Consider the following 27,852-nt stretch of genomic DNA (forward strand, 5'->3'; position numbering starts at 1 on the left):
AATATTGCAAAGAAAAACATAATATTAAACTAAAAAAAACATGGCAACCCACTGAAGCTCAGGAGCTGTGAGTACTGGCCAGTACCTGGATGGAAGACCTCCTGGAAAGCTAAACTTGCTGCTGGAAGAGGTGTTAGTGGGGCCAGTAGGGGGCGCTCACCCTGCAGTCTGTGTGGGTCCTACTGCCCCAGTATAGTGACGGGGAGACTATAGTGTAATAAAGGCAATGTCCTTCGGATGTGAAGTACAATTTAGGTCCTGACTGTTTGTGGTCATTAAAAACCCCAGGGTGTTTCTCGAAAAGTGTAGGGGTGTTTACCCTGGTGTCCTGGCCAAATTTCCCCTTGGCCTTTACCAGTCATGGCCTCCTAATAATCCCCATCTGTGAATTCATTTCAGTACTCTGTTCTCTTTCCCACTGAGAGCTGGTGTGTGGTACTGTAAGTGGACTGGTGCATCATCCAGGTGGGGCTGCACATTGGTGGTGGTGGAAGGGATCCCCATTACCTGTGAAGCACTTTGAGTGAAGTGTCCAGAAAAGAAAAATTTAAACTCCTTAAATCTAACATTCATATTTAAATGCTCAAAGATAAAGTTTTGCAAATCCATCTAAAACAACTTTGTATATAATGTACACAGATAACATAAATGTGTCAGTTTCTTTTGCATTCTTTCAGAATGCACATAAACATCTTTGTGTTTAAAAAGAACACAACAGATCAACTGTAAAATCGAGAAAGTCAGTACTGTCAGATTTAAGATTAGTTTAGATCAAACTAACAAATTTCTTAGGAATAGGATATAAAACTATAACATATTCCCAAGGGGTAACTGGAATCTGGAATTTATCCCCCCAAATTAACCCAAGTAAACTATCGACTCTCTTGAACATTGCCCCATTAACGAAATCGTATTATCATGTCTGAAGAATATTCATGTATTTGTGTACTGATTGTTTTTCTTCTTATAAAGTATTTATAGTAGGTGGTGAAAATTATATTTATATATTAAATTCTAAGATAGTAAGAACTGCCTGTGAAAGTAAGATAACTTAATCGGGATTTTACTCAAAATTTCACTATAATTTCACAGGTTTCATATATTATGTTTTTTTTAACAATTTCTAATCCAGTTTATTTGAAGGTCATATTTGAAGTATAATAATCAAAAACTTTCAAGACACCTTGATTTTAAGGTTTAACAAGAAGTTTTCATCAAACACTAAGGCTATCTACTGCTGTTACTATGTGTTTTGGCATGTGGTTAATTCTTCCATAAAAATGTATGGAGTAATTTGTCAAAAAAATCACAAATATTTTAGGCACGTCCAGCAAATGTGAAACGTACAAAATTGTATAACCCTTTCCCTAATTAAAGGGGTTAAAATAAAATACGTCATTAAATACGCAATCAAAGAACCGGGGTTCTGGGCAGACTTTACCTTTAAGGAGTGTTGACGCAATCATTCCAACCAATCAGCGGCGGCTATGTCTTCCCGCTGAGCCTGGCGCCTGCTTTCAAACAGCCGGCAACCAGACAACGCTGTTAAATGCATACTAACTATGCGGCAAACGCCCTCCCCTCTTAAGTTCTTTCTTTGCTCTGATTGGTCTATATCGCCTCACTTATGTTCCTTCAACATTCTGATTTGTTATCTTGCCTGTCGGTTTTACGATTGCGGTAGCAAGTCCATAGTTTACAAGTCTAGTGTTGTTACTATGTGTGTTATGGGTGCGATTCGGATATTTACATTGCTGTGTAAGACAAGTAGTTGAAATGGATCTTTAGAGCTTCATTTCTGTTGAAAATTGCGGGAGTTAGCCGATCTACTAAATCTGCTTTTTGATTTAGTTTCCCCGGTAAGTGAATGTTGCAATTCGCTATGAATCATACTTGACATTTTTCGTATATAGCTAGATCATTTTGTAATTAATAGTCCTAATATAATCTTAAAAGCTGTATGTAATTAGAATACATCTTATTTTCGTTCATTATAGGACTTAGTAGGGAGTTATCTTAAGAAACTAAATTGTCTTATTTTCCTATTTACAATTGGCAGCATAGTTTTGCGGATTAGCGAAAATCTATGAACTTCTGCAACGTGACGTTTCAAGTAGGGTTAAAAATACATCTTAAGTTTAAGCTATCCAGTAAAGTTTTTAACAAGAAGTGTAGAATGTCTAGTGTAGAAGTGTAAAATACATCATAATACTATAGGTCCATCATAAACTTCTCAATTTTAATAGCAATTTCAGAAATTAGCAAAACTGATATCACACACGTGAAGAAGAGCAGAAAGGCGATTTGTAATGGTTCTAGGCAGGGCATGGTGTATGAGCATGTCGAGAGAAAGGTGTGTGGCCTTACCTGCTTGATGATGGGGTTAGCCAAAGCTGACTGTAACTGCAATGGTTATAATGGCCCCAACCGGTATAATAGTTTGATTGGATGGTGTGACCAGAATAAAAAAAAAAGAACAGTCTGTATTTGTTTTCCAGTTCTGTGATACATACTGTAGTGCAGTATAAAATAACTGTTTAGTATGACAGTGTCTGTGCAATAAAAACCCAAGATGCACAGACTGTTGAGGAAGTATTCTTAATGAGGCATTTAAAATTGTGTGATTCCTGTAGGAGTTGTGTGAAATGAATATGTATGAGTAGATGTCTGTTATGTAATGATAACTTGCGCCCTTTATATGTTTTGTAAGTTTTTTTTTGTGTGTGTGTAAAACATAGCTGCTTTGATGCAAGACTGATTGAGAAATCGGACAATAAAAGATAATGGTGTTGTATCTTGTACATGCAGGGGGGAAGTCGCACTATTTCAGCTGAAAGATGTCTATCGACTTTGACAGTGCAGCCCTGCAAACCCAGCACGAAGAGGAGGAGTATGACCGAGAAGATTATGCACGAGAGCAGGAGGTACAGTCTAGGCACTGTCTCAGAGGCACATGAGCAATAATTTACTTCTTGATTTTTGGTCTCGGCTTTTCTGTTAAATCCAGCTGGTTCTCTAGGTCTCTTTAAAATGTCTCCGTACTTGGATTAGAATTCAGTAATTAAGAACAGAAAGTGATGTCCTCAATATACAAAACCCATAGATTAAAGTATTTAGGATGCTGACAGGTTCCAGCCAACACAGTAGCAGTTTAATTTGTTTAATTTTTGTAAAACATTGGATAATGATCTCTAGCACCTGGGACAAAAAAAGACAAAATTGCTTCATCCCCCAATATCTGCATTGATTTTTAATGTAATATCTTACTAGCTTTATCTAACATGAAAAGAAATATTTTGTTAAATGTATTGATGGGATTTAGTTAGCTCTGCGTTCTCTGCCTTTCACTGTGTTGTTTCTGTGATGGCTGATCTGTTTCTGAGATTTGGAATTAAAAAATAATTGGGTTCCAGTTTGCTCTGTGTGGATAAATTACAGGAAGATGGGGTTTACATGAAAGATCATTTATACTGAACAGAACAAGAAAGAAAGCTTATAAGCGAGAGGAGACCATTGGGCCCATCTAGTAGTTAACTGATCCAAGGATCTCATCCAGCACTATCTTAAAAGAACCCAGGAACCTGGGGTATCTGCTTTTACAACATGGCTTGGTAGGTTGTCCTGGACTCCCCCTCTCTCTGCTGCTCTCTTTTCATCTAACACAATCCCCAAGCAGCTTGATTTGCTGAGAAAATCCTGCTCCCCAGAGATGTCTGACAGTTACAGGATGCTATTAACTACTCTCAGCAAACATCTTGTCATAAGTGAACTCATTCCTCCTCAGCTGAGCTCAGTTATTTGTACTCGGAGTTTTTAGTAGGGTATGTTAAAACCTGCTCGCATTATTTAAAGCCAATAGTTTCTTTTTAAACCAGATTATATAATGTAACTTTATAACTAACATAAGAAGCACTCATGCCAAGTACCAGTTAACTGTATCTTACTTTCATAGCCCACATAAGTCTTGGCTTGAATTAAAAATAATCCTCTTATTTTATCTAACAGCTAAAGAAAAGGCTTTTCTATGTGAGCTGATATCCCAGCAGACTGGAAGTCAGCCCTTTTTCTGCTGCTTTTTGAAGGTCAAAAAATCTCACACTACACCTACTACAGACCAATAATCCATTTCATCTTGCTTTACTAACATTCTGGAAATGAGCACGTTTTTAATATGTTAAAGACACCCTGGTGCTGGAGGCCCATACACCGTGTGTTTTTCATTCCAGCTGAGGATTTTGATTTGGAAACGCTATTGTTAATGTTAATGTTTAAGAGCTGTAACAGTTAGATAGATAGATACTTTATTGATCCCGTGAGGGAAATTGCAGTGCAACAGCAGCTTAACACACACAACACAGCCACAGTGTAACGAATTATATACTAATAGTACAATACATACAATACAATACAAGAGTTACTCACAGTCCGGACACACAAGAGGAAACTAGAACAGAACAGTACACAGAAAATCGTATCACACGTATGAATATAAATATAGATGTAACCATAGATATAAATATAAATGTATTGCACAGGTCCCTGGCATATATTGCACAAAAGTGGTTGTAAACGGGAAAAAGAAAAAGAAAAAGAAAGAGAACAGATGTAGCAGTATATGTGTATATGCGTTTAGTCCAGAAACAGGTCACTGTCGCTGTTGCCTCTGCCAAGACGCAAGGTGGATGCGTTGTACAGTCTTATGGCAGACGGCAAGAATGACCTCCTGTAGCGCTCCCTGTCGCACCGTGGATGAATCAGCCTATTGCTGAACGTGCTCTTCATTCCTGCATAGTTCAAGCTAATCCTATTATTAAATCACTTAAGGGTCCAAGTGCAACTCAGAGCTGGGCAGGAACAAAAACCTGGCAGGTGTGTGGACCAACACCACATCAGGAATGCCTGGTTTAGATTACGTGACTCCTCTTGAAAAAGCTTTAAAACTCTGTCGCAAAACAGAAAATGAAAATTGGAACAAAATGTTGTCGAGTTACAAGGGTAGATAGGACAGTGTCAAATCAACCAGTCTGTCTAGTAGAAAAATCATCTGGGTGCTGCTCTCCGTCTCTGGTACATTCTGTGCCATAGATCAGGTACATTTTTTAAATGTTTTTTTAGACTTCTGTTGAAAACATTTTCTGAATTTGTTTTTGTGGAGCAAATTGTATCAAAACTATGCAGTTTTGCAGTATACATTATTATACAGTGCAACTAAAATTTTAGCAAACAGCCTTTTTTTAGGTTACCGGTCATCTGTTGGTGTCCAAAATTATGGACAGCCTGGATTAGTGCTTTTAGCATGCAGTTTTCTGCTGTAATGTTCAACTTTTAATAAAATCCCAGTCATTTCTGTTGGTACCACTAGATGGCGGTATTGTCTTACTGTACTTTAATAGTGGGAGATTTGACGCATTGTATGTTGTGATGGACACTCCAGGGAATTCCTTCTAGCTTTGCCTTTGTTTTGTCTGACTGAATCAAAATATGACAAATGTCATTAAAATGCACATGCTTTGGCATGAATTATACAAGATCATAGAGTTCTGTGATTTACCCTCCAACCAGGAGGTATGGCTGGGTAGCAAGATCAGATATAACTGGTGTTTCTGTTTTCCTTTCCATATGGGCAGGAATTAGTTTTTCTTAAGTTATTTCAAAGAAAAAAATGGATTAGTGCTTAGTCCATTATTAAATTAAATCTCAAATCTGCAACTCCCATTCAAAAACAGCTTAGTGTTACAAGAGCTGTGTTTTGTGTTTGTTCTTCAAATGCTGTGATCTGTTTTAAGTTGACTCTGATTATTGATGGACTTAATTCATTGTGCATGTTAGGGCGTTTTAAAGTTTCTGCGTGTGTGGGAAGAGAAGTTGGCGTGGAATTAAAATTTCAAGTGTGAGCTAGACTCGCACCATGCTAGGGGATTGAGGGCAACTGGCAGCCCTCAAGTGGATCAGATTGATACTTCCCGATGAGACAAGGTGAAGGCAATAAGTGCCCCAGAGGGCAATGGTGGTACCCCTGAACCGTATAAGTACAATCCCCTCAGGGCCATCTTACTGCAACTAAGGAAACGGCTGTATCTTTTTCCAACACATAACCAGTTGATAAGAGTGCCTCTCATCAAGACTCTTAGGATTGCACCTTTTCCATATTTCCTTTATTATTGGAGGTTCTTGTTCCTGGTAAAAGCTCCAGGCAAGAATGATAGCCTGGATGGGCTGCCAGTCCATCTCAGCCTGCACACGCACACCATGTCCAATGATCCGCAAGCCAGAGCACCTAAAGAACACTCATTCGAACACAAGGAGAATTTCACTCAGAAGGCACTCAAGTAAAAATAAACCCAGGACCCCAAGAGCTAGACAAAATGCCAATGTGATGGCCTCGGTTCACTATGTCGAGGTTCAATATATATCGTATAACTCTCTTGATGTTGTCTGTCCAATAGTATTGTGTGAAATATAGCCTTAGGGGTTGGGCTAGAGGGAGGGGAATGCTCTTTTCTCTTTATGATCAGTCAGCCTGGTGTGGTCACTGATTCATTGCTGTGCAATCTGCTCTGGGGGAAAGGCTTGTAGTGCAACTGGTGTAAGTAAAATATGCAGTCAGGTGTGTCACATATTAACCTGAAAGTCACAGCATTCTTTCTCATTTGCTTTGAACTGGAGATGCAGACAGACTTTCTTTTCTTGTTTCAGGGAATTGTAGAGCTATTGTGCATGCATGACCATATGTCACTTTTTTATGTAGATTGTCTGGTTCCAAAGGCAGAAACATGATACCTGTATTTAAGACAGATTTTCATCTGGTGAATTTACTGAACAAAGTGCACAAAGTTGGGCACTACATGAAGTTTGATTTGACCATTTTCTAAATGATTTTTGAAAAGTAGTTTTGGAACTGTATTGTTGTCTGAGTCTCATGAACCTAGAGAAAAGAGTTTCCTGTGCAACTTTACAAACAAAAACTTGTAAAGTCTGTAGAAAGAAGTGACAGGTGGTGAGACTAAGATTGCCTTAAGGAACAAATTTCTGTTGAGCTTTAGCTGTGCATTTTGTAAAAGGTTAACTAGTCTGTCATCCATCATAAAAAAATTTATAGTATACCCTGGTAATGGTTCTGCTCCATTTAGCAAAAAGGTGGATTTGTTCTTGGTGGCAGGGGGCTCTCAAACAAAAGGTTGTAGTGACCAGGATAACTGGCTGTACTTAATATGTACTGCGTGATATTATGATAGATCAATATGTAAAACTACCGTGGGTTATCTGTGTCAGTGCTTGATATAGCCATTGTGTTGCAACATACTGGACCTTTGTGGTGGTGTAAATATGGACGAATATTCAGGCCTTGAGACAGCTATACTTGAAGACTTGGAAGACGCTGTACAGTACATTCAAAGGTCTTTATTTAATGTAGGTAGAACTGGATAATTGACATGTTGTAAAATTGTACAAGAATTTAGAGACTTGGTCAATCTAGTGTTTCAGCAGTTAAGGGAAACGTGCCTTGTGTTTATTCAAGGCTGTCCTCAATTTGTTTTTGTTATGTAAACTACATGATTCAGCTTGGTGATGTCTGAGGAAAATTCTAAGCTCGTACAGCAGCCATCTGCCAGCGGTGGCGTTTGACTGACAGGCCCTTTCATCTGCAAGACCTGCTCTTTCTTAATCTGTAACCTGAGCTGTGAAGCGTATTCAGCAAAAAACGTTTCACATGTTCACATACAAAATTCACTCGCACAAAACAATTGGATTCCCTGATATTGGTTAATGATATGACTCAGCCGTGTGTTTTTTTTTCAGAGAAATTATTTAAACAAGGGATAAATGGCAGTGTTATTTTGTTTCATCTATTGCTGTAGCTGCACAAGCTGCTGACAGATCTCCCAGATGATATGCTGGAGGACAGCAGGGATGTATCCTCCCCTGAGCTCAATTACTCTGGATGCAGTGCTGGGGACAATAACAGGTAAGGCACTGGAACTCTGGTTGTGAAGGTTTGCACATTCGGTGAAGGCTCCACAGCGATGCACAAGGGATTTGTTATCTCTCAAGCCTGCAGGTGCCTATGAAGTCTTCACTGGGAGCTAAGAGAGCCCGGAATGACTAATCATCAATTGCTTTCTGATTGAGAGAACATCCTTGAAAAGCTTGCGAACTTCTGCCTGGATCTTTCTTGTTTGAATTCCACTTATTATTTGCTTGTTTGGATTTCCTATCTTCTAAGTTTATGCTTCAAAAAAGTTGTCCCTTCAAACTTGTGAACCACAATTGTAAACTTTTTAAGCTGAAGTTTTTTATTCTTGATTTAAGTTAAATTTTGCTCAGACGACATTGACAGAATAACAGCCCAGCGATTTACCGAGATGATGCACAGGTACGGCTGCCAAATGGTGAAATTTTGTGATTTGGCACTGTCGTCCTAATTAAATCAGACTTTGATGCAAAGGAATCTTGAGAAAAAAAAAAGTAAAATAAGCAGTTGATGCGTGTTGGAATTTGTACCTTTTCTCTGTGTTAGTTATCTTTCTTGGTGGAAAGATTGGCTGCAGGGACTTGCTTTCATTTTTATCACAGATCACAGCTATTATGTACTCCAAGATCACCGTCCACCTAAATTTGAGGAGATAACATAATTAGCTGTTAAATATTAGATACTGAAAGGATTATTTCAGTACATAGGAGAAATCGAACATGTTTTTATTTGATCCCATAACTGTGGCTTCTTTTTTTTGACAAAGAATGTGAAATCAAAGATAAGTCTGATTTTCATAGGCCTCAGCAAGCTTGGAATCAGGCATCAGAGTGGAACAATCCCCAAGGAGTTGTGTCGGCAGAACAAGTGAGTACAGACTGCTGCGTCTGATGGTTTATCTGAACCCTTTATATAGTAGATTGCTGGTGTGTATTTTCGGTCCAGACTTGAAGCACTCTTACACAGGCAATGGTGTAGGTACAGTCTGATTTCTTCAAGATGGGCATAAGCTTGCAGGCCGGAAGGTGAAAGGGGTCATACTGTATCTGTAGTTTATTCATGATATTTTATTTCTCCTTATGAAACCAAAGCTCCATACACCCCCCCCACTTCTTAAATGCAGAAAAAGGACTATTAATGCCTTTGATTTACTTAAACTGTGTTGCTGTAATTATTTAAATGTTTTTCAGTGTAGTATAATTTCTCACCAATTGTTACTAATCACTAAGTACTGTTTTCCAAGGAAGTTAAAGTTGAGAATAGATCGTATATGTGTGTATACATATGTTTGCCATATTTATTTGTGTACATCATGTTTTGTTCCAGTAGGTCCAATATAATAACAATAATATTTCATGACATATCTTTGCACCAAGAACTGGTGAAACACAGGTAAAACCTTTGGAAAAATTTTAAGGTGACATGTATACTTAACATATTTAAAAACACCCAAGAAGTCAGGCTACCAATTTCTTCTGGAAATGCATTGTACAGCCCTAGAAGCAGGGAGCTGTGTTAGTATGTGTAGGCTGTAAAGGATCGGGTCAAGGTGTATTCCGTGCTGAAAAGAGAAGTCACACCTGTCAGATCCCCAGTCGAAATAGTGCATCTTTTCTTTTCAGCGTGGAATAAACCTTTATGTAGAAGCAATATGACCAGTTCTGTTATCTACTGTTCTGTCTGGTCTTGTGTATGAGTGAACATTAGTGAGTACTGTAATACAAACATTAGATAGAGACAAATCAAGATCTTAGCAGCTGAAATATGAACATTTCTCATCTGTCTTTTGTTTTTTGAGGATTATGAGAGTGCGTACAGCGAAGACCCGTTCCATGGAGAGTTTGTGTATGGGCACAGCAGTGAACAGTTTGATGGCCATGTTCATGAGCTCCACGCACCCCACCCCCACGTGTGGAGTGAGCAGCGCGAGGAGGGGCATGAGTACTTGTACAGCCACGGGGGCTATTCTTACCCCAGCGTGGGCAACGAGGAGGCAGCGGAGAACCAGGAAGGCATCCCTCAAAATGGATATGAACAGGACCCCTACAGCCAAACCAATCCTTTTCATCCTCAGGGAGCATATTACCACTCCAAAGAGCTGAAGGAAGAGTTCCGTCAGGGAGAACACATTAAGGTATGAACAAGACTAGAATCAAGTTTTAGATGAAGCGAATTTGTATGTGTTTGAATGGGCAGTTTTCTCAGAGCAGCCAGCTTCCCTTTAGCAAAATATCTTCTATTGCTTTTTGTTTAGTTTTTTAGGGGGTTTTTAACCAATTTGAAAAAGAAATAATCTTTCTTTTTAAGTAAGAACAATGTTTAATTCGAATGTTAATTTTGCACACTTTTGAATTGCAGGAGAGTTTTAAGCCTGATGGATCAGGTGACCACCCTCCCAGTCAGTTCAAGGTCAAGTATAATCCCTACCGGCCAGCCGCGCACCCAAACGCATTTGGCACAGAAACGGGCAGCACGGACGATCAGTACAGCCAGCTGCAGGCAGAGTTTCTGGAATCTGGTCAGAGTACGTTAAACACTATCACAGTACCAGTCGTAGTTATAATGTAACAGGTTAGAAGCTAACTTCTACCTGAAACTGTGTGGGTGCTGAAGAGTTGAGTTTTATTCAATCGCTTATGAAGGCTGTTTCAATCGAATGCACTGTAGCTTATTATGCAATTTTGGCAATTTGTATAAATATTGTAACAAACTATAATTGTGTAGTGGTTGCAATGCATTCTTTTCAGTGTAACAATTTACCATAACAGTTTCATCTATAAAAGAAAAAGATTAGCTCTTTTTCATGTGTATCAATTTGGGGGCTTTTGACTTCTCTGTTGTTTTATATGCCTGAAGACTAGTGCTGCTCTGCATCAAAACTGTGTTTTGTAGAATTTGCTGTCAAATGCAGGAATATAATGGTGTGGAATTGTTCTAATTTGTGTGTGTAGATTCAACAGAACAACAAAAAATTGAACAACTGCAGATTTTTGATAAAGCCCGACTGAGACAGATCAAAAATCTTGAGGAACAGCTGGAAGACTACAGCCGGGAGATGAGATATCTTAATCACCAGCTTGCTATTGTTAGAGGTGAGTTTCACCTCTCTGTTGGGTCTGTTAAATTCTCTTCACTCGTGTTTTATGCAGTAAGGTGGATTACTATGGAGTAAAATAAAAAGTGTCTTACCAGAGACAACCCAAGCAGCTGCAGATTTTGAGTTTTGTTGTACTGACACAACTGTACTTGTTAAGCTTGACATTGTGCTTGTTTGTTTTCCCACCAGATGAAAAGGAAGGTTTGGCACTAAGTCTGCAGGAATCTGGAAAAGTGATTAAAGATGGGAAAGAACGGGAGATACAGCTGGAGGGCCAGATTAAAGCTTTGGACCTGAAGGTTCAGGCATTGCTTGCAAATGAGGAGGAGGTTAGCAGTCTTTAAAAATACCCAAGTCCCAGTTGTTAATACAGATTTGTGAACCATCTTTCTTCCAGATGTGTATCTTAATGCGTTACCATCATTTATACAGTAGCCTCATGTTCTTGTTTTTAAGCATGTGCTCAAACATTTTATACTGGTACAGAAATCGGTAATTAAGAATTGAGAGTGTAGGCATGACAGAACCACTAGCTTTGTGGATTACTTCTCACGACAGTCAAATGTTGGGCATGGCAGAGGCGTTTCTGTGATGAACGCACTAGAAATGACCTGAACAGCTTTCGTCGATGTCGATTGTGTTGACTCTCGGGGTCTATTTTCAGAATGTGAAGAAACTGAAGGTTGCAGAAGCAGCTGTGGACAGCATGCAGCAGCAGATGGCCGAGCTTTGCCGTTCAGACACCCTGACTCGGGCGCGAGAAGAACACAACCGAGTCCTGGCAGCTCTCAGGGAGAAGCACGACGAGAAAGTGCTGGCTCTCCAGCAAACACTCGATGCCCAGAACCAAGCCCTGGAAGAGCAGGTCAGGGGACGCGCATTCCTTTCGAATGACAGTTTTCCAGGCCAAACATGCTGCAGCATTAGAACTCAGCATTCTTCTGAGATACAGCAAGGAGTATTTTTTAGAAGAGCGTTTCATTTTATTTTGTAAGATGTGAAGCAGTCAACTTTTTGTGCTAGTGGCGGAGAATATTGGCGACAGCATTTGCGCATGTTGCTTACAGTATATCTGAATCTTAATTTTGAGAATGACCTGCGATGACACTGTTATCCATTTACTGTCATTAGAAGGACATTTGCCAGAAGCTTCAGGATCATGTGAAGCGACTGGAGCGACAGCAAGAGGAGGACAGAGTAGAGAAGGCAGAAGTGATCAACAGACTGACAAAAAGCCTAGAAGAAAGTCAACAGCAGTGCGCTAATCTGCTCCAGACAGGTGAGCATCATTGATGAGTCACGATTACCCCAGGACCATCACTGGATAGTGATGCTTATTTTCCATTTCGAGCACCCCACTTTTTTTTCTCCCAAGCGTTAATTCCCTCTGTGGCATGATTTCACCTCATGATTGCCTTCTGTTGCTTTAGCACTCGCACCCAGGGAACAACCCTCACAAAGCCGAAAGCTCAGGGTGCAGATGAGTGGAAGGCATGCATTCCCCATGAGCAGGGTGTGGAGGGGTAAAGCTCATGGAGAGCCTAGGCATTCCTGACATATACATACTTTTGGGAAAACATAGGTTTTCCCACCAGGGTGTTGTCGAGCAATTATCAGAAATCCTTGAAATGCCAGTTACTCAGAGCAACCGGCTACTAACAGTAAATGCAAGATGGTCCATATGGCTTCTTCTCCTGTGTTGCTTTTATTATGTTCTTATATAGCCATTGTTCCTATGAGAGTGGATCAGTGTATGGCAAATCTTCAGAACTGTTGGGTAATTTCTTATTTTATAATTTATCCCCCTAGGAACTATACAAGAGATCAACCAGCTACGAATCCAGTTACAGCAAGCACAGTCGGTGAAGAATATCAGCGACAACATGAACAGATCTCTGCAGGTTAATGTGCTTTTAATATGTGCTTTCTATGAGTGCCCCTTGCTGTTGTGAAGTAATACAGAGATATTAAAGAGTGTTGTGTTTGAAGATGTTCTCTGCATCAGTTTCTTACCAATTTTATTTTTTTTCAATGAAGGAGGAAGTCAGCGACTTGAAGGAACAGATTACACTGTATGAGTCGGCAGCTAAATTTGGGATCATTGCATTGGATCCCAGTGGTGAGCTGGAGAGCCAGTTGTCCGATTCCTATGTGGAACTGGGGATTAAGACAGTTAACTGGAAAAACAGTAAATTTCACAGGTAAAGGTCAAGTGATTTTCTTGGTTCAGATGGTGTTTAATAATCATCCACAGAATTTCTGTTTTATTAAGTTACCTAAGAATATTTTATTTATGTTGTGCAAATATATATATTTTCCATCATTGTAGTAAGGAAAGTGTTCGGGCATTCTAGCAGTTCTTCTCTATAGTGTCCACTTGTGTCTTCTGTTTCCTATTTAAGTGATGAACCCCACAGTGAAGGCCCACAGTGTGGTTAGATGACCATGACTGGAGTTATGCCTGCCAAGTCGAACGGGTCTGCAACCTGCAATCCAAAAGATAGAGAGGGTTCCATCATTATTCGCAAACAGTTTTGTTTTGAGAGATTTTAAATGTACATTTACCTTGAAGTTGGGATATGTTTTTTACCAGTTCCCTTCCTCTGAAGAACAGAGTTATAAGATAAAGTGATCAGAATAGAAAATGTGAAAAGCAGAGGTAAAATATCTATTCGTTTATTTAGTTTAATATTTGAGTTGAGCGACAGTGGTACAGTGGTTAGTGTGGATGGATGGAAATTGCAGAAATTACTCTTTTCCCTTTGTGATGTATCTGGACCTTGCCTTGGGTAATTGACGTGGTAGTTGCTCTGTTGTTTGGAGGTTGCTGGAGGTGGAGTTTCATTTCAGGTGGCACAGAGCGAATTTGCTTGTGTGGAAGAAACTGAAACAGGGTTCAAATGGACTGGCTTAGAGGAACAGAGTTGTCCAGTGCCATCTGTAATTCAAATTGTGCACCGGTCATCTTTGCAATTAAAATACCGTCCAGTATCTACTTGTTACTTTATGATGGTGTCCTGTAGCAGACATGATTACACTTGTCTCTAGAATAGAGAGGGGCCATCCCAGTCCTGTTTTTCAAAGAAGCAGCACCTGAAGACCTGAAGGAAGCTGGTAGGTGGTCCCATTACAGCTGTAATGACCTGTTAAGAGCTGGGTTGACAAAATCTGCTTCAGTCCAGGACCAGTCTGACCCATTCCTGTCCTAGAACCACAACAGAAAGTAGCTGCACAGTTGTTACTCCTACAATGGGTGGAGAACTATTACTAAGCCTTGCCTTTTCCTTGAAGGTAGCCGTTAAATTGTCATTTGTTTTTACACCAGTGCTTTGTACAGGGGGTTGGTTGTTGCAGTTTTTCTGCTGCACCAGTTGCGTTATTTGTAGTAAATGAGGTGGAGTTGGAGAATATTGAGGGGCAAAGCTGTTATATATGTGGGTTGATTTAAAATCTAAATCATGGTTAAGCACTTCAGTGTTTCAGCAGACATAAATGTCAGCTAGTGCATGTTAGATCTGAAAATGAATTGGCTAATGGTACTCAATTGCAGTTAGTGTAGGTGAGGATTTTGAATATGTAAATGAGGTCATGTACTCTTTTCTTGTTCAAGACTCAAGAGCTTATCCTTTTGGCCTATTAATGTGGGACAAGCCAAGAAAAGTTTCCTGTTATCTTCTCTGGATTAATTCCAGAGCAGCCCTGCTGTATCTTTTTTTAATTGTGATCAAAATTGTGCGCGATACTTGAGATACGAGATATTACATGCACATTATACAATTTCAGCGTTAACAACCTTTACTCTTATACTCTTAACTATATACCTTAACATTTTTATTGCTTCCTCACATTGTCTATATGTAAATGATTCGGTAACGTAAATGCTAGAACATTTGTCATAACAAGCTTCTTTAAGCTCATTGTTTCCCATTTTATATTTATCATTTGTTTTTGTAACTTGCATGCAGTAGTCTGCTCACTTGCTCTACTCTCTCATTTAATTTCCAGCACCTTCATTGCTGCTGGAAAGGATAAGAATATGTCGAAGGATGACATGATTGTGGAGCTGAAGACTGAGCTGGAGCGCTTCCTTGGCAGTTTGAAAGTCAAGAGGCGAAGGATTAGCCAGTTACAGGACGAGCTGAAGCAGTCGCAGTCACAAGTGCAAGAGCTAAAAGCCCACCTGGAGAAAGCAGAGAGGGAAGTGAAGGATTCAAAGGTGAGGAGCAATGGCACTGGAGTCTATTAAATGGAAATTGAGTTCAGACAGAAAGGACACTTGTATTTGTTTTGTTTTTCCCTTGCAGGTTAGGGAAAATAACTTGGAAAAATGTTTGGAAATCTCAAGTGCTCCAACTTCTGGACAGGAGGGAGTGGAGAAATTTCAGAAGGAATGCAGGTGCCTTCAGGAGCAGCTGGAAGTAAGGATTGCTTTAGGGATTTATAAGGAGAGAAGAGGCACCATGAATTACTTCTCCAAATAGGACTCAGTTCTTGGTTGTAATATGCTTTTGGTAAAATTATCTTATTTTGTAAGGTCATTGCATTGCTGTTTGCATGATGAATTTTGTTTTTAATTTAGATTATTTGTTAAAATATTTTCCTCATCCTTTTAAGGACATGAGGAGGAAATGGCCATTATCTAAGGTGGTAGTGTTCTATAGGACTTGGAAGATTATCTGCTGATGCTTTGCAAATTTTTAAAAGTGGTGACAACTGCAAATTATACCTGTATCTTGTTGTTCTGGAAGATGTGCTACACATGATCTTTCTGTTATTTATTTTCACCTTTCTAGAAACTTGAAAAACAGAATAAGGAGTTGAAATCTGCAAATCTAGAACTCTGCACTGAAATGAGAAACATGATTCAAGATTTTGACCGGGAAAAGCAGGCTCTTGAGAGGTAACTACATGTTTGTACCTGAAATTAAAGTGTGCATGAAAAGTCTTCATCACTGCTTGCTTGTGTAACCTAATACCTGACCTATCAAAATCACTGCTTGTGAACACAACTCTTCAGTGCTTCAGATTCCTGTTTTCATCACTCTCTCCTTTCAGTCTGATTCAGCTAAATATTCAAAAACATTGTACACACTTGGATAGAGTATCAGTTAATAACTGAAATGTACATTTTTCAGTTCGTGATGCTGTATCATACAAAGGTTATCTGTTCATGTTTCTGTCTATTTGCCATATTTTTTTAAATTTTAAGACATGACAAAACCCACCAGCAGCACCGGGATGATTTAGTGGCTCACTTACGTACAGAATTATCACGGGAGCACACGATTGAAATGGAGAAACTGACCAGTGTTTACGAAGACAAGATCCATGTTTTACAGTAAGTGCTGTCTTTTTTTCCCCTCTGTGAAAAAAAATGTTCAGACTCTCTGAAAATAGAACCAACACATAATGCAAAATTTAAATATTCATATTTATATTTTGCAGCTGCTGTGTTGCAAGCGATCATTTATAGCAACAAAAAAATTGGGAATGTTTTAACACAAAGTTTGTATTTTCTTGTGCACGATGTGGTGAAAACACCAAGCAGCTTTATGAATTGTAGTGCTGGAACCTTTGTACTATTTTGTCTGTAGGACACAGCTATCAGACATCAACAAGGAGATGATTGGAGTACAGGAATGTTATATCACTCTTTGTAAAGAAAAGGACACTTTGGAACAAGATATGAGATGCAAAATGGAAAAGGAAAGAAAATTGAAAGAGGATGAGGTATCATGTTTTTATACTTTTTAAAGATTAGATTTGATTGAAATGTAAATGTTATTTTTTGTTAATGTAATTGATCAAATCAACGAAACATACCGCATTTCGCTTTGGGGGGCTTATTCTCAGTTACGGAAGCAGCTGCGTGAGGAGAAGGAGCAGGCCCTGGGAGAGCTGGAGCGTGAGCTGGGGGTTCAGCATCGTCTGTCTCTGGCCACCTCAAAGGCCCTCTGGGTGAGAGAGAAGGAAGCCGACGTCAAGCAGCAGGTCAACACTCAGCTGGCACTGGCCAGAATGACCTGGCAGGAGGAGCAGCACAAGGTGTTTTTTTCATCTTGGGATGTTTAAATCAGGGCTTTAGTCCTTTATAGCACCTCCCTTAAACCCTTTTACATCTGTTTTGTACTCCGTGTTACTGTCCTTAGTGGTTGATCCGCAAAGGAACCTCCAAATTCAAATGTACGGCGCAATATTTAGTGTTTCTGAAGTACCCAGTACAGGATCTGAAAGGGAGTTAAATGCCTGCTGTTGCCTTTGAATTAGCTGTTAGCTACGCAGGTTCGTTACCTCCCTGATTTCTGCGCAGGTGAGGGAGGAAGCCGTTCAGGAAGCTGTGGAGAGGGTGGAGAAGGAGTGGGCCCGGCGGCTGGAGCAGTCTCTGGAGAAGGCCCGGCCCGAGACCGAGTCACACGAGCGGCACTGTCAGACCGAGCCCTGGGAGAGCGAGGGCCTTACCGGAAAGGAGCTGGACTCGCGGCTGGCAGCACTGAGGCTGCAGTTACAGCAGGAGGCAGAAGAAGAGCGAGTCAGGGCTGTCGCGGATGCCATTCGAGAGACCCAGAGCAATTTGGAAATGAAACACCGGGAAAAAGTTGCTGAACAGGTAGGGAACTTCCCACTCAGGATTCGAAAATCTTCAGAAATTATCATATTTTCATTGAATGACATTTGAATAATGCCAAAGCAGGTCCCAAATTTCCAGTTTTAATTAAGCATTGAAAATTTGATTGTTTTTTGCCTTTTGGTTTGTGTCAGGCAGCCACATAAGTACACAAAAGTTTCACTGTTGTAATATTGTAAAAATCAAATGCTAGGCAACCTTAATCCAAATCATGAAAATTCTTCTTGTTTTCAAACTTTCCAATGTTAAATGTTAAACTCTTCTCTGCAAAGGAGGAGGAGATGAGGATGAGCTTGTGACTGACTGGTCTGCTTCCAACAGGTAGAAAGTGCTGTATCCAGTGCTTACAGTCGCTGGCTTCAGCAGTTACACACCCTTCCAGAGTACAAAACCAGCCTTCAAGCAGAAAAAGAAGAGTGGGAGAGACAACGGGACCAGGAAGTCGCAAATCAGGTAAATAAAGCACAGGAATTATAGCAGGCATCATTTGGGTAAAATGCTAATTGGCAACTTCGCAGCAACATAAGCTGGCTGTGTTCTTTGGCAAAAACATACAGATGTTACATACTGTCTGTGAATTCTGTGAGATAAACACTTATGGAAATGTTCCATAAAGCTGAAGACAAACAGGATACGTTTATATTGCACTTAGTTTATTTTGCTACTACCAGAATTTGTTCTAATTAAAATGTCCTTCTTCAGTTTAATGTCGTATACTTTATCTTTTCAGATATCGGCTGTGGTCAGGGCTGCTGAGGAAAGGTGGGAGAAGAATCACCTTAAGGAGATGGAGAAACTAGAAGCGAGTTCAAGGAGCGCGGAGCTCCAGGAGAAGGTGCTGTCCCTCCAGAGACAGCTGGAGCACCGGAAGGAGGAGGAAGCGGCGCTGGTCAAGGCTGAGCTGGCCAGGGCCCGCGCAGAGTGGAACAGGGAGAAACAGGAGGAGATCAGCCGAATCCAGGAGCGCAACGAAAAAGATTATCGGTCCTTTCTGGACGAGCACAGGAATAAGTTAAACGAAGCCATCAAATCCGCCAAGGAGGATTCTGAAAGGCACAAGAATGAACTGCTTCTGCAAAAGGAGGCAGAGTTTCAGCTGCGCCTCGAGGGGAAGGAGAAGGAATGGGCAGCGCAGCAGGAGGAGAAGTGCCGAGTTGTCAGACAGCAATGTGAAGATGACATGTTGGTTGAAACACAGGCCTTGCTTGGGGAAATCCAGGAGCTTCTCATTCAAAGCCCGGATAAGCTGCTGGACATCCCGGAGACCCGGTTCAATAATCCAAAGGAAACCCAGCAGTATTTTATTGGTAAATTAAGAGCCTGTCTCCAGGCTGCATGCCAAGGCCTTGTTTCCAAAGCAATCAATGAAGCCAGAAACCGTTGGGAAAAGGTAAAGGTTTTATATTTTGTACAATTTCTGTATTATTAATTCCAAGCCTTGTTGACGGTAGTGATTTGTGTGTGTTCTGTAGTTGAAAATAACGAAATACTGATAGATACAGATGCAATGATTTCTCTGATAGTTCCATGTTTTCATCCTTTAAATTGTTTTTTAGTCTCTAAAGTGGTCTATCTCAACTCCATTGCAAATATTAGCTAAAGATGTCATATGCAGTCACCCTCTCCTTTCCCATCGTGCTTCAAGTTTGTGTCCTCTCTTCCTAGAGCAATGAAGAAAAACTGTGCCGTGCTTTGAAGGAAGCAGAGGATCGCCATAAGCAAGAAATAAAACAGCTGAGAAATCAGTGCAACGGTACCAACAGTTAATACTCCCTTATGGTTCTCTCACACTGCTGTAGAGTAAATGTGTGGAGATTATATACCCTCTTACATTCTGAGTAAAATCAAAAGAATGTAGCATTTGTTTTTTTAAATCAATAGTCTTTGAATTGGCTGCATTATTAATTCACAAATTAAGATCTATTATTAATGGAATCCTATCATAGTTTGTTAAGGACAGCTTAATCTAAATCCAGTCAACTAGTTTTTATCAGATGTCCAGTAGCAATAAATACAGGTTATCTGTTTAGTATTGATGATTGCTTCACACTAGCAGAAATCCTCAATAGCTTCCCCTCAACTATACCTGTTATATGGGAAATGTATAATTTGAAGGGAGTAGCTTCAATAAAGGATTTACAGTGACCAGTAAAAAGCAAGTTACAGTAAAAATGTTTGTGACGGGTAAATACAAGGAAAAGTTGTTCAATAGTGAGTGAACAATAATTAATGTCTAATGACGTTTTGCACACTGAAGTTATTAATCTTTCTTCTCTCATTTCATTTTTAAATTAAAACCAAAGCAGGTCTGCCATATCTATAAGGAATTCTGCCTATATTACAGTATGGCAGAGTATTAAATGATCATATAAATATTAGATGCATACATTTATAATGTAGTTGATGTATTTTCTATCCCAAGAAAAATGTTCAACTTAATGAGAGTCATAGAGTACAAACCTTAAATATGCATGATTTCATAAAGCATGTAGAAGTTGTTCATCACTGAGAGATCTCCAGCACATCTAAAATTATGAGCAGTCTTACAATTCCAGAATTTTGAAAGCAAACTTTATCATGTTTTTCTGCTATAGATTGCAGTGTGCAGCAAAAGTTTAATAACGGTGCCTTTATGCTTTAAGTGTATTTTATGAGTTTCCATATTGGATCCTCTTTCCCCTCTAATGCTATTTTTTTTTCCTTCTGGCATAAATGAATTTAATATAATGTAGGGAATGCTCTTCTGAAGCACAGCCTAAAGTGCAGATAAAGGTGATGATCAGTTAAAAGGGTCATTTTTATATTTTTATGTTGAACTTTACAGAGGACAGTTTTTCTAACAAAGAAACATCATGGACCACTGTTTAGATCTGGCTCTGAACCTAAAAGGTATTCATGCACAGAAAAGGATGCAAAAAACATTTAATTTTGTTTCTGTTCATTAGAATACAAAATTAAACCATGCTACATACAGTACTTGACAGACTCTTTATCATTAGTAAATGGTGTATAGCATTATTTTGTTTAGCTGGAAAATTAAAATTTATAGATATCAATGTTTATCTTGTTAAAGTTGTTAAACTTAAATAAATAGGTCCGTGCATGTTGTCTCAATTGCTGTTGAGAGTTCCTTGAATTTTGACTCCTCAAATACGTTTTAAGCTGCTTGAATATCCATTATACATATAAAAATGTTTACCAAATCTCGTAAATTATACAATTACCTGTACATTTAAAATGTATTTTAATGTACCTTTCAGTTTCACAGCCAGGAACAAAGAGTGACCTGTGCTGTAATAAGTACTGTGCTGAAAAGCTTGAGAAATCCCAGAGACAGTGTCAGGAGCTGCAGAGACACCTGGAAAAAGCCTGTCGTCAGCTCCAGCAGACTGTGAGAGAGAATAAAGCTAACATGCAGCAGCTCAGAGGTATTCATCTGCTTCATTAGTCTCTGTGCACTCTTTTGTTCACATGATCATGATCATGATTTGGCTTGTGTAAGGAGTGGTGCAGTCACGGTCCTGGGTTCAAATCTGGCTGTGGATGTGTGGAGTTTGCATGTTCCCCCTGTGTTCATGTGGGTTTTCTCCATTTACTCGGATTTCCTGTCCCAGTCCAAGGACATGCTGTCTGGGTTAGTGCTCTAAATTGTTCCATGTGCGTTTGTCTACACCCTGTGATAGAAGATGCCGTCCAGGCTTGTTCCCTGAGCTCTGGGTTTAGGCCCTTGCTCACAGTGACCTTATAAGAATATAGTAGTTCAGGTGGGTAGCTGCGTCAGTATGCGTAGGCTGCAAAGGAACAAGTAATAGGAAATGAAACTTCCAGTGAATGGAGAAAATTTAAAAGAATTTAAAAGATTAGAGTGGTCTAATCTCTCCGTCTGTGTTCTCAAAGACGGTTTTCCGAACTCGTACATCAGAAAGACCACCGAAACTAAAATTATTCTGCAGCTAGGATCACACATTCTCCCTTCCCTTAACGACAGACTACTTTCTTTTAAATTTTCTCCATTCATTGGAAGTTTCATTTCACACCTCTCTACACCTATTCTGACTTCACACCTCTTGATTGGCCTCTCTTTCTGTCCCCTGCTCCCACCTCTCACTCCCCCTCCCTCCCAACCTTTGTTCTCCTGCTACTTTACCTTTGCCTACTGCCCTGTCTCTCTCACACCTGAAGAAGGCTCCACGGCCGAAACGTTGTGTTCTCTTTCTTCTTTTTTTCAGCATGGAATAAACCTATTACTTGTTCCTTATAAAAATATGATGAGTACTCAAATGGATGCGTGGAAGCAGTAAAATAAGGCTTGTATTTCAGATAATAAGTAAGCAACAAGTGTGAGTGTGTATGCATGCATATCTAAACATACACTGTTACTTATTTACTTACTGTTACAATCTCAGCATCCAGCTCTAACCTCTGGGAAACCTTCTGGAAAACAAGGCAGTATTATAGTTAAATTGTGCGTTAGTTCATGTTGACTACCAGTATGATAAGATTTTTCTTCTCGCCCTTTCCCTTGCAGACAGTTATGAGGAGGCTATCAAAAAGGAAAAAGCTGAAAACATGAGGAGGACTGAAGACCCTGGGAGACGTGAAAGAAGATGCTTTCAGTAACTTTCCTTATTAAACTTTTATGAAAGTGGGTATGAGAACAGCAGCTTTGCTGAGACCTCAGTATTTGCTGCAAAGAAACCTGTAAACAGAAAAAAGTGTCAAGTTCTTGTATATAAAACATACAATGCAACAACCTATTAATTAAAAACATTAGATTAAAGTTTTTTAAGCTGCTGTAGTACTTAACTTACTAATCTAAATATTAAATGCCACAACCTTGTAATACTCTGTGGGGGAAAAAATGTTTTTAAAATATTCAAGCTAGGAATTTTTTTCTCCATTTAGAACTGCACCTCCTAACAATTCATTTTCTGGTAGCTTAAACAATACAGCAGTACAGTGACACACAAAAAGTCCTCATGGATGTGAGCTTTGACATCAGAATTCTCATTTGAAGGTCACAAACAGACAGTGTACCCGACAGCAGGACTCAGGCTGCTCTGGAGGAGATGAGGGACCAGTATATGAACGCGGTTGAAAAAATCCGAGGTCAGTGCTTGTATGTTTTTTATAACATTTATACCCATGGGTTTCCAGGTGTCTGTTGCTTCTTTTAAACTTTTTTTGCAAGGTGAACTCTCGTTCTCAGATTGGATTTTTAAAAATGTTGCGCTTGTATTAACTTTCTTACTCTTTAGTAGAGAATTTAAACCTACCCAAATAGGTTTTGTTAAGGTATATTGATTGTATTATCTCTGTTTGCCTCTAATAGTATGAGTTTATTGGCAGTGGTAATAGTTAACTTATCTGGAAATTAAAATAAATTTGTTCTGGTTTCTTAAAACACCTTAGAGAAACATGGTTATCTCACAAATTATGAAATATTAAAGGTGTGATAGGTAATCTCAGTGTGCAGGAAAAACTTTTCACACTTGGATCCTGGGCCTATTTTGGGTTTTGTTCAATTTATAAAATAATTATTTAATCACAGAATTGCAATATTATAAGGATCCAAAGTGTTTGTATACACAACTGTTGCCTGTAAAAAAGAAATTTAAGACAAATTCTGTATATGACTAAGAAAATAAAAGTTTGATGGGATAATTGATTAATTAGGTAGGAGCAAAATCTGTAAGACACTTTCCCTTCCTGTTTAACAGGGAATTGTGTCAGCGACCGCTGGGTTAAATAAAGACACATAACTAATATTCACTCCTGCCAGTTTTCCCCTTTATCTTGCTCTTCCATACAATCACATATTCTTCACCTAAATTAATATAACAGTTGTCTTCCAAGTAGTAATATGGAAGTGTATACAATGTTCAGTCTATCTCGCCTGTTTGGTCATTTGCTAATTAATCCAAGTACCTCATCCAGCTGTTTCTAGCAAGAAGCCATGGTACTGGCTTCAACAATATGGCTAGGCGGCTTGTTCCAAACTCCCACAACCTTTTGTGTAAAGAAGTGACCCCCGTTCTTGGTTTTAAATGCGCTTCCACGTTGTTCTCTGGTTTTGTGTTTCATTGTTAATTCTGCAGAGATCCATATGTCCACATATCCTATCCATGTTCACGGACGGCTGTATCTGTGTACGCGGCTGTGACACTGCAGGCATCTACTTTTCAGCGAGCGGACGCGGCGATGCTTTTTTAAGTGCAGGCGTGCTCTGAATTCCCAGGCGACATGCTGCGCTACATCCAGGAGAGCAAGGAGCGGGCTGCAGAGCTGATCAGAACAGAGGTGTTGCGTGAGCGGCAGGACACCGCCAGGCGGATGCGCAAGTACTACCTGTCCTGCCTGCAGGAGCTGCTGGAGGACGGCAGAAGGAAAGAAGGGTAAGAGTCGGCCTTAGGCTGGAGCCGCCCGCTCGAAATGCCAGAAGAAATACAAACTCTTACCTGTTTGTCTCCTCGGCAGTGCTGAGAAGAAAATAATGAACGCTGCCAGCAAACTAGCTGCCATGGCAAAGGTGCTGGAGACTCCTGTGCCCAAGAGGAAAGGCAACAAAACGGATGTAGTTCTGGGTAAAGGCCAAGTAATCTCTCTCGTCTGCTGTGTCCTTTCAGCTTTTCCTTGTAGAAGTGTTACTGCCCTCCCACTCTGTTCATTAGTCCGGTATTGGCACTTACCCACCTGACCTTTAACCTCGTATTGACCTTGCTTTAGCAATGTAACTTAAAAGCTCTGGCAAACAAACCCTTTTTTTTTGTAAAACTTCAAATCTTGACACTAATAATCACTTTGTTTCCTTGAAGTATGAAGTCGGTGACCATTAAGTTGGTTTATTGTTTTTTGGAGCTCAGGTTTTAATTGTTAAGAAAAAGAAAAATGTCAGGTACCTGGACGGGGAGCTTTTGGGTTGCTCATAGCAGGTTTTCTGCTCATGAAACACTATGGTTACCTGGCAAGCTTTTTTAACTTTTTTTTTCTCCAAGACATTTTGGGTTCTGACACCCAATCTTATTCATTCAGGTGATTAGTTTAATGATGGTTGGTTTGTGACCAAAAATGTTTGTCTCTCATAGTGAGCTTTGAAGATGGGGGAAATTGTTTACAGCACACTGTAAGTGATGCGAACCTTTGTGCTACAGCTGTCGATGAAAGTGTTTTGTTAGTTCTTAATGTAGAATGTATTTTGCCTTTCTATCAATAGGTTCATCAAAGATGGAGGCATCTGCAGCTAACGGCAAACTTGCAGAAGCCTTGTATGTTCCTCTGAGCCAGAAGCACCCTGCCAGCAGTAACCTTCTCAAGAGCCAGAATTTCAGTACAGGAAGTGTGGAAAGCCAGGCTCCACCTCGTACTGCTCTGAAACTCTCCGAGGACAGAACTCGGGAAGCTGCACTTGAGGGTCCAAGACATGCCATTCCAAGCATGACCGGAAAATCGGGTGAAGGTCACCATGAGGATCCACGTGCCACTTTTGCCCATCCAAGGAGTGGAAAGAGAAAAGCCTGCAGTGCCGGTATTGTGCTGGAAAACTCTCGAAAAGAGGAAACCATGCCCAAACATGGCTCGATTCCGATTCCGGCATACGCATGCTTCGGTCAGGGATATCGGCTTACCCCAGGTTGCGATTTCTCTGAGACAACATTAGCAAACATAACTGTTAGAAATGAAACCAGAGAACCTGCTTCAAAAGGACTTGGCTCCTGCCAAGCAGAGCAGTGCTCTGTTGCTGAATCAGTGAACAGACCTTGGGTCATCCAAGAAACCCCAGTTAGAGATGAAGGCAGCTCAAGCGATTGGACTTCTGCAAGTTTAGGCACCTGCGTAGAAAGTCAGACTGGCTTGTCCTTCTGTGCAGGAGGTGACGCGGAGCCCGCAGGCAAATGTCTATCACAAGTGCCTTCCTTCGTCTTGCCTCTTTCCGATTCCGATGACGAATCTGTGCGCAGTTTCCGGAGGAATGCAAAACTCCAGGATCTCCAGGCACATTTTAATGCTTGTAGGGAAATCCCAAGTGTTCATTCCAAGCCCAGACCAAAAATCTGTCCAGACCCTGGGCTCAATGGGGACATAGCCAAAAACAGAGAACCTATTCCGGGCTCCGAAGATAAAAAGCTGTATAAATTGTGTTCAAAGAGTTTGTTCTCAGAAATCAAGGCCTCTCAGCAGGACAGTGGATTTGATAGTCCACTCTCAGTTTTCCCAAAGTAGGAAAACTGTATGCGGGTTTACAAGTAAGAACAAAAAGGTTTGTAACATCTGGTGTTTGTGAAAAGGTTTACAGGTTTCAAAAAGCTTAAATACAAGAGCAATGAATTTGTGAAATCAAAGTATATTTACAGAGTGCTTGTTTAAGTGCAGCTTGTGTGTGCTTGTTCATGGTGTGTAAATTATTTTTTGTATTTTTTAAACTTTTATCTGTTTTCTTTAATACTTAATTATATTTTTTTAATGGCAGTTAAATTTTTTGCCTTAAATAAAGTTTTTCAGAATATTTTCCACATCTTCCAGAAGTTGGGGATTTTTTTGATGGTAGATTACAGCAGAGTGCTGTCTTACTTTGTCACAAAGTAAGATCCCCGAAGTTCCTTTTAATATCTGTTCCGTGTAAAGTATGTCATATTTAATATCCATATTTTTCAGGTTATTTTTATTATGATGTGAATATGAATGTTGTAACAATGTGGGATTAGAGGAAATTATATTTTGATTAACACACAGAAGCAAACTTAAATATAATATTTAGCTGTTTGAGGATTCTGAAAGTTTAATCACCACATTTTGGTGTCACAAGCAGTACACTTTCTTTCTGGAGTCAGAGTTTGCTTTGAAGTTAAAAACTCCACCAACCACAAAAATACTGGAAAAGGATTCATGAGATGGCTTTATCTCCTACAAATAGGGTTTCTACCAGTCCTATGACATGGTTTCACAATAGATTATTATATTGTGGAGTATATACATAGAGGTTTATTATAACTGTGGGAGTTTTAATGTTTCTATATGCTGTGAACGTTATTTTTGAAAACCATACCTTTTAAAGAGATAGGGCAGAGCAAGGTGTGCCTGATGGTGTAATTAATAAGGCAGTTTAATGGCTGATTGTGTAATGACTAAGAGTAAAGTAGATGTATTTTACTTAAGTATACTTCTGCAAAGTTGCTCTTGTCCAACTTTTGTATCCACTCTAAGCATAAAATGTGGAAACATTGCTGTGCAGTCTCTCTCAAATTAGATAAAGCATGTGCCTACAAAAAATGTTGGTAACAGGTGGTTTTCCCTTCGAGTATCAGTATCACGTCATAATTAGTATGTCACTGTTTCGGTCTTTCTTTAATAGCCTTTCACAAGGCACCACCACAGTTTAAGAAGCGGTTGCGATATTCATATTTTTCATAATGGACTTGACATCTTGTGGTAACCTTGTATTTCTTGGCAGGTTTTTAGAGACTAGATGTTATAATCATGGATGTGATTTAATTTTCGGTTATGTCTGGCTGGCATTGTAGGGTAACTAGAGAAGGTGTCTGCGTCTTTTCCTTGGGTGTAATTAAGAAAATCTGTTGCCACTGAGTTGTTGGAAGCGGTGTCAGCTCGCCAGGTGGGCTCATGAACTGGGCTGCATTGTTCCGCTTGCAGTCTCCCGGATTGTCTGGGAAGGTGCTGGGAGCAAGTGGCTTAGCTGGAGTGACAGTATTTCCAGACTCGTAAAAGTGGCACAGAGTTTTGTTGATATTTTTGCCTCTTCTAACGTTCTTGTAGTTATAGGCGTTTGGGGCACCTTGGTCACTTGTCCACCAGCTTCACTTGTTTTCCAGTTCAAAGAGTCGTTTCCTTCATGGCACCATGTGCTTGTTGTACATTAAGAAATAACATTGGTGTTTTACTGGGAGTTTCTGTAAAGACATCCCTGACAGAATCGTGAAAGTCTTTACCATCTTAATTTATATGTCCATTACATTGAGTGGGGTAATATTTAAAAATAGCCCAATCTCAAAGATATGTACATTTCTTTTTAACTAAAATAAAGTGGCACCCATACACCCACTATTAAAGAAATAAAGCACACTTGAGCCAATATTTTTTGGCTATGAGGCGAACTGTGACAAATGCTGCTGGTTATCATTGTTGGTGAAAGTACTGTTTATT

General features: G+C 39.7%; 1 protein-coding gene across 2 annotated transcripts; it reads left to right on the forward strand.

Annotated features, from left to right (window-relative positions):
• The first annotated feature begins 1,705 nt into the window (after positions 1–1,705).
• On the forward strand, positions 1,706–26,206 carry cep152 (centrosomal protein 152). Of its 2 annotated transcripts, none has more exons than XM_069190495.1 (28): positions 1,706–1,859; positions 2,809–2,924; positions 7,860–7,966; positions 8,773–8,839; positions 9,771–10,106; positions 10,331–10,496; positions 10,924–11,064; positions 11,259–11,398; positions 11,734–11,934; positions 12,201–12,348; positions 12,879–12,970; positions 13,107–13,270; positions 15,075–15,285; positions 15,374–15,487; positions 15,863–15,969; positions 16,279–16,407; positions 16,664–16,799; positions 16,923–17,114; positions 17,380–17,676; positions 18,016–18,147; positions 18,425–19,084; positions 19,360–19,447; positions 20,955–21,122; positions 22,223–22,310; positions 22,712–22,803; positions 23,933–24,089; positions 24,172–24,278; positions 24,908–26,206. In XM_069190495.1, exons 2-28 carry the CDS (start codon positions 2,838–2,840, stop codon positions 25,912–25,914), a joined length of 5,334 nt encoding a protein of 1,777 aa, XP_069046596.1. In that variant the 5' UTR covers positions 1,706–1,859; positions 2,809–2,837; the 3' UTR covers positions 25,915–26,206. The 2 variants fall into 2 exon arrangements, with proteins under 2 accessions (XP_069046596.1, XP_069046597.1); XM_069190496.1 differs by having other exon boundaries at positions 16,923–17,027.
• Positions 26,207–27,852: the final 1,646 nt, after the last annotated feature.

The sequence above is a fragment of the Lepisosteus oculatus genome, chromosome 5 (assembly GCF_040954835.1).
Source record: "Lepisosteus oculatus isolate fLepOcu1 chromosome 5, fLepOcu1.hap2, whole genome shotgun sequence".
NCBI classification, from domain to species: Eukaryota; Metazoa; Chordata; class Actinopteri; order Semionotiformes; family Lepisosteidae; genus Lepisosteus; species Lepisosteus oculatus.

Excerpts from the sequence above, each read along its gene's own strand:
- cep152 (XM_069190495.1), top strand. The coding sequence starts at position 2,838 with ATGTCTATCGACTTTGACAGTGCAGCCCTGCAAACCCAGCACGAAGAG. Across the intron at positions 11,399-11,733 it reads TGCTTGCAAATGAGGAGGAG|AATGTGAAGAAACTGAAGGT; the intron begins GTTAGCAGTCTT and ends GTCTATTTTCAG. Across the intron at positions 11,935-12,200 it reads ACCAAGCCCTGGAAGAGCAG|AAGGACATTTGCCAGAAGCT; the intron begins GTCAGGGGACGC and ends TACTGTCATTAG.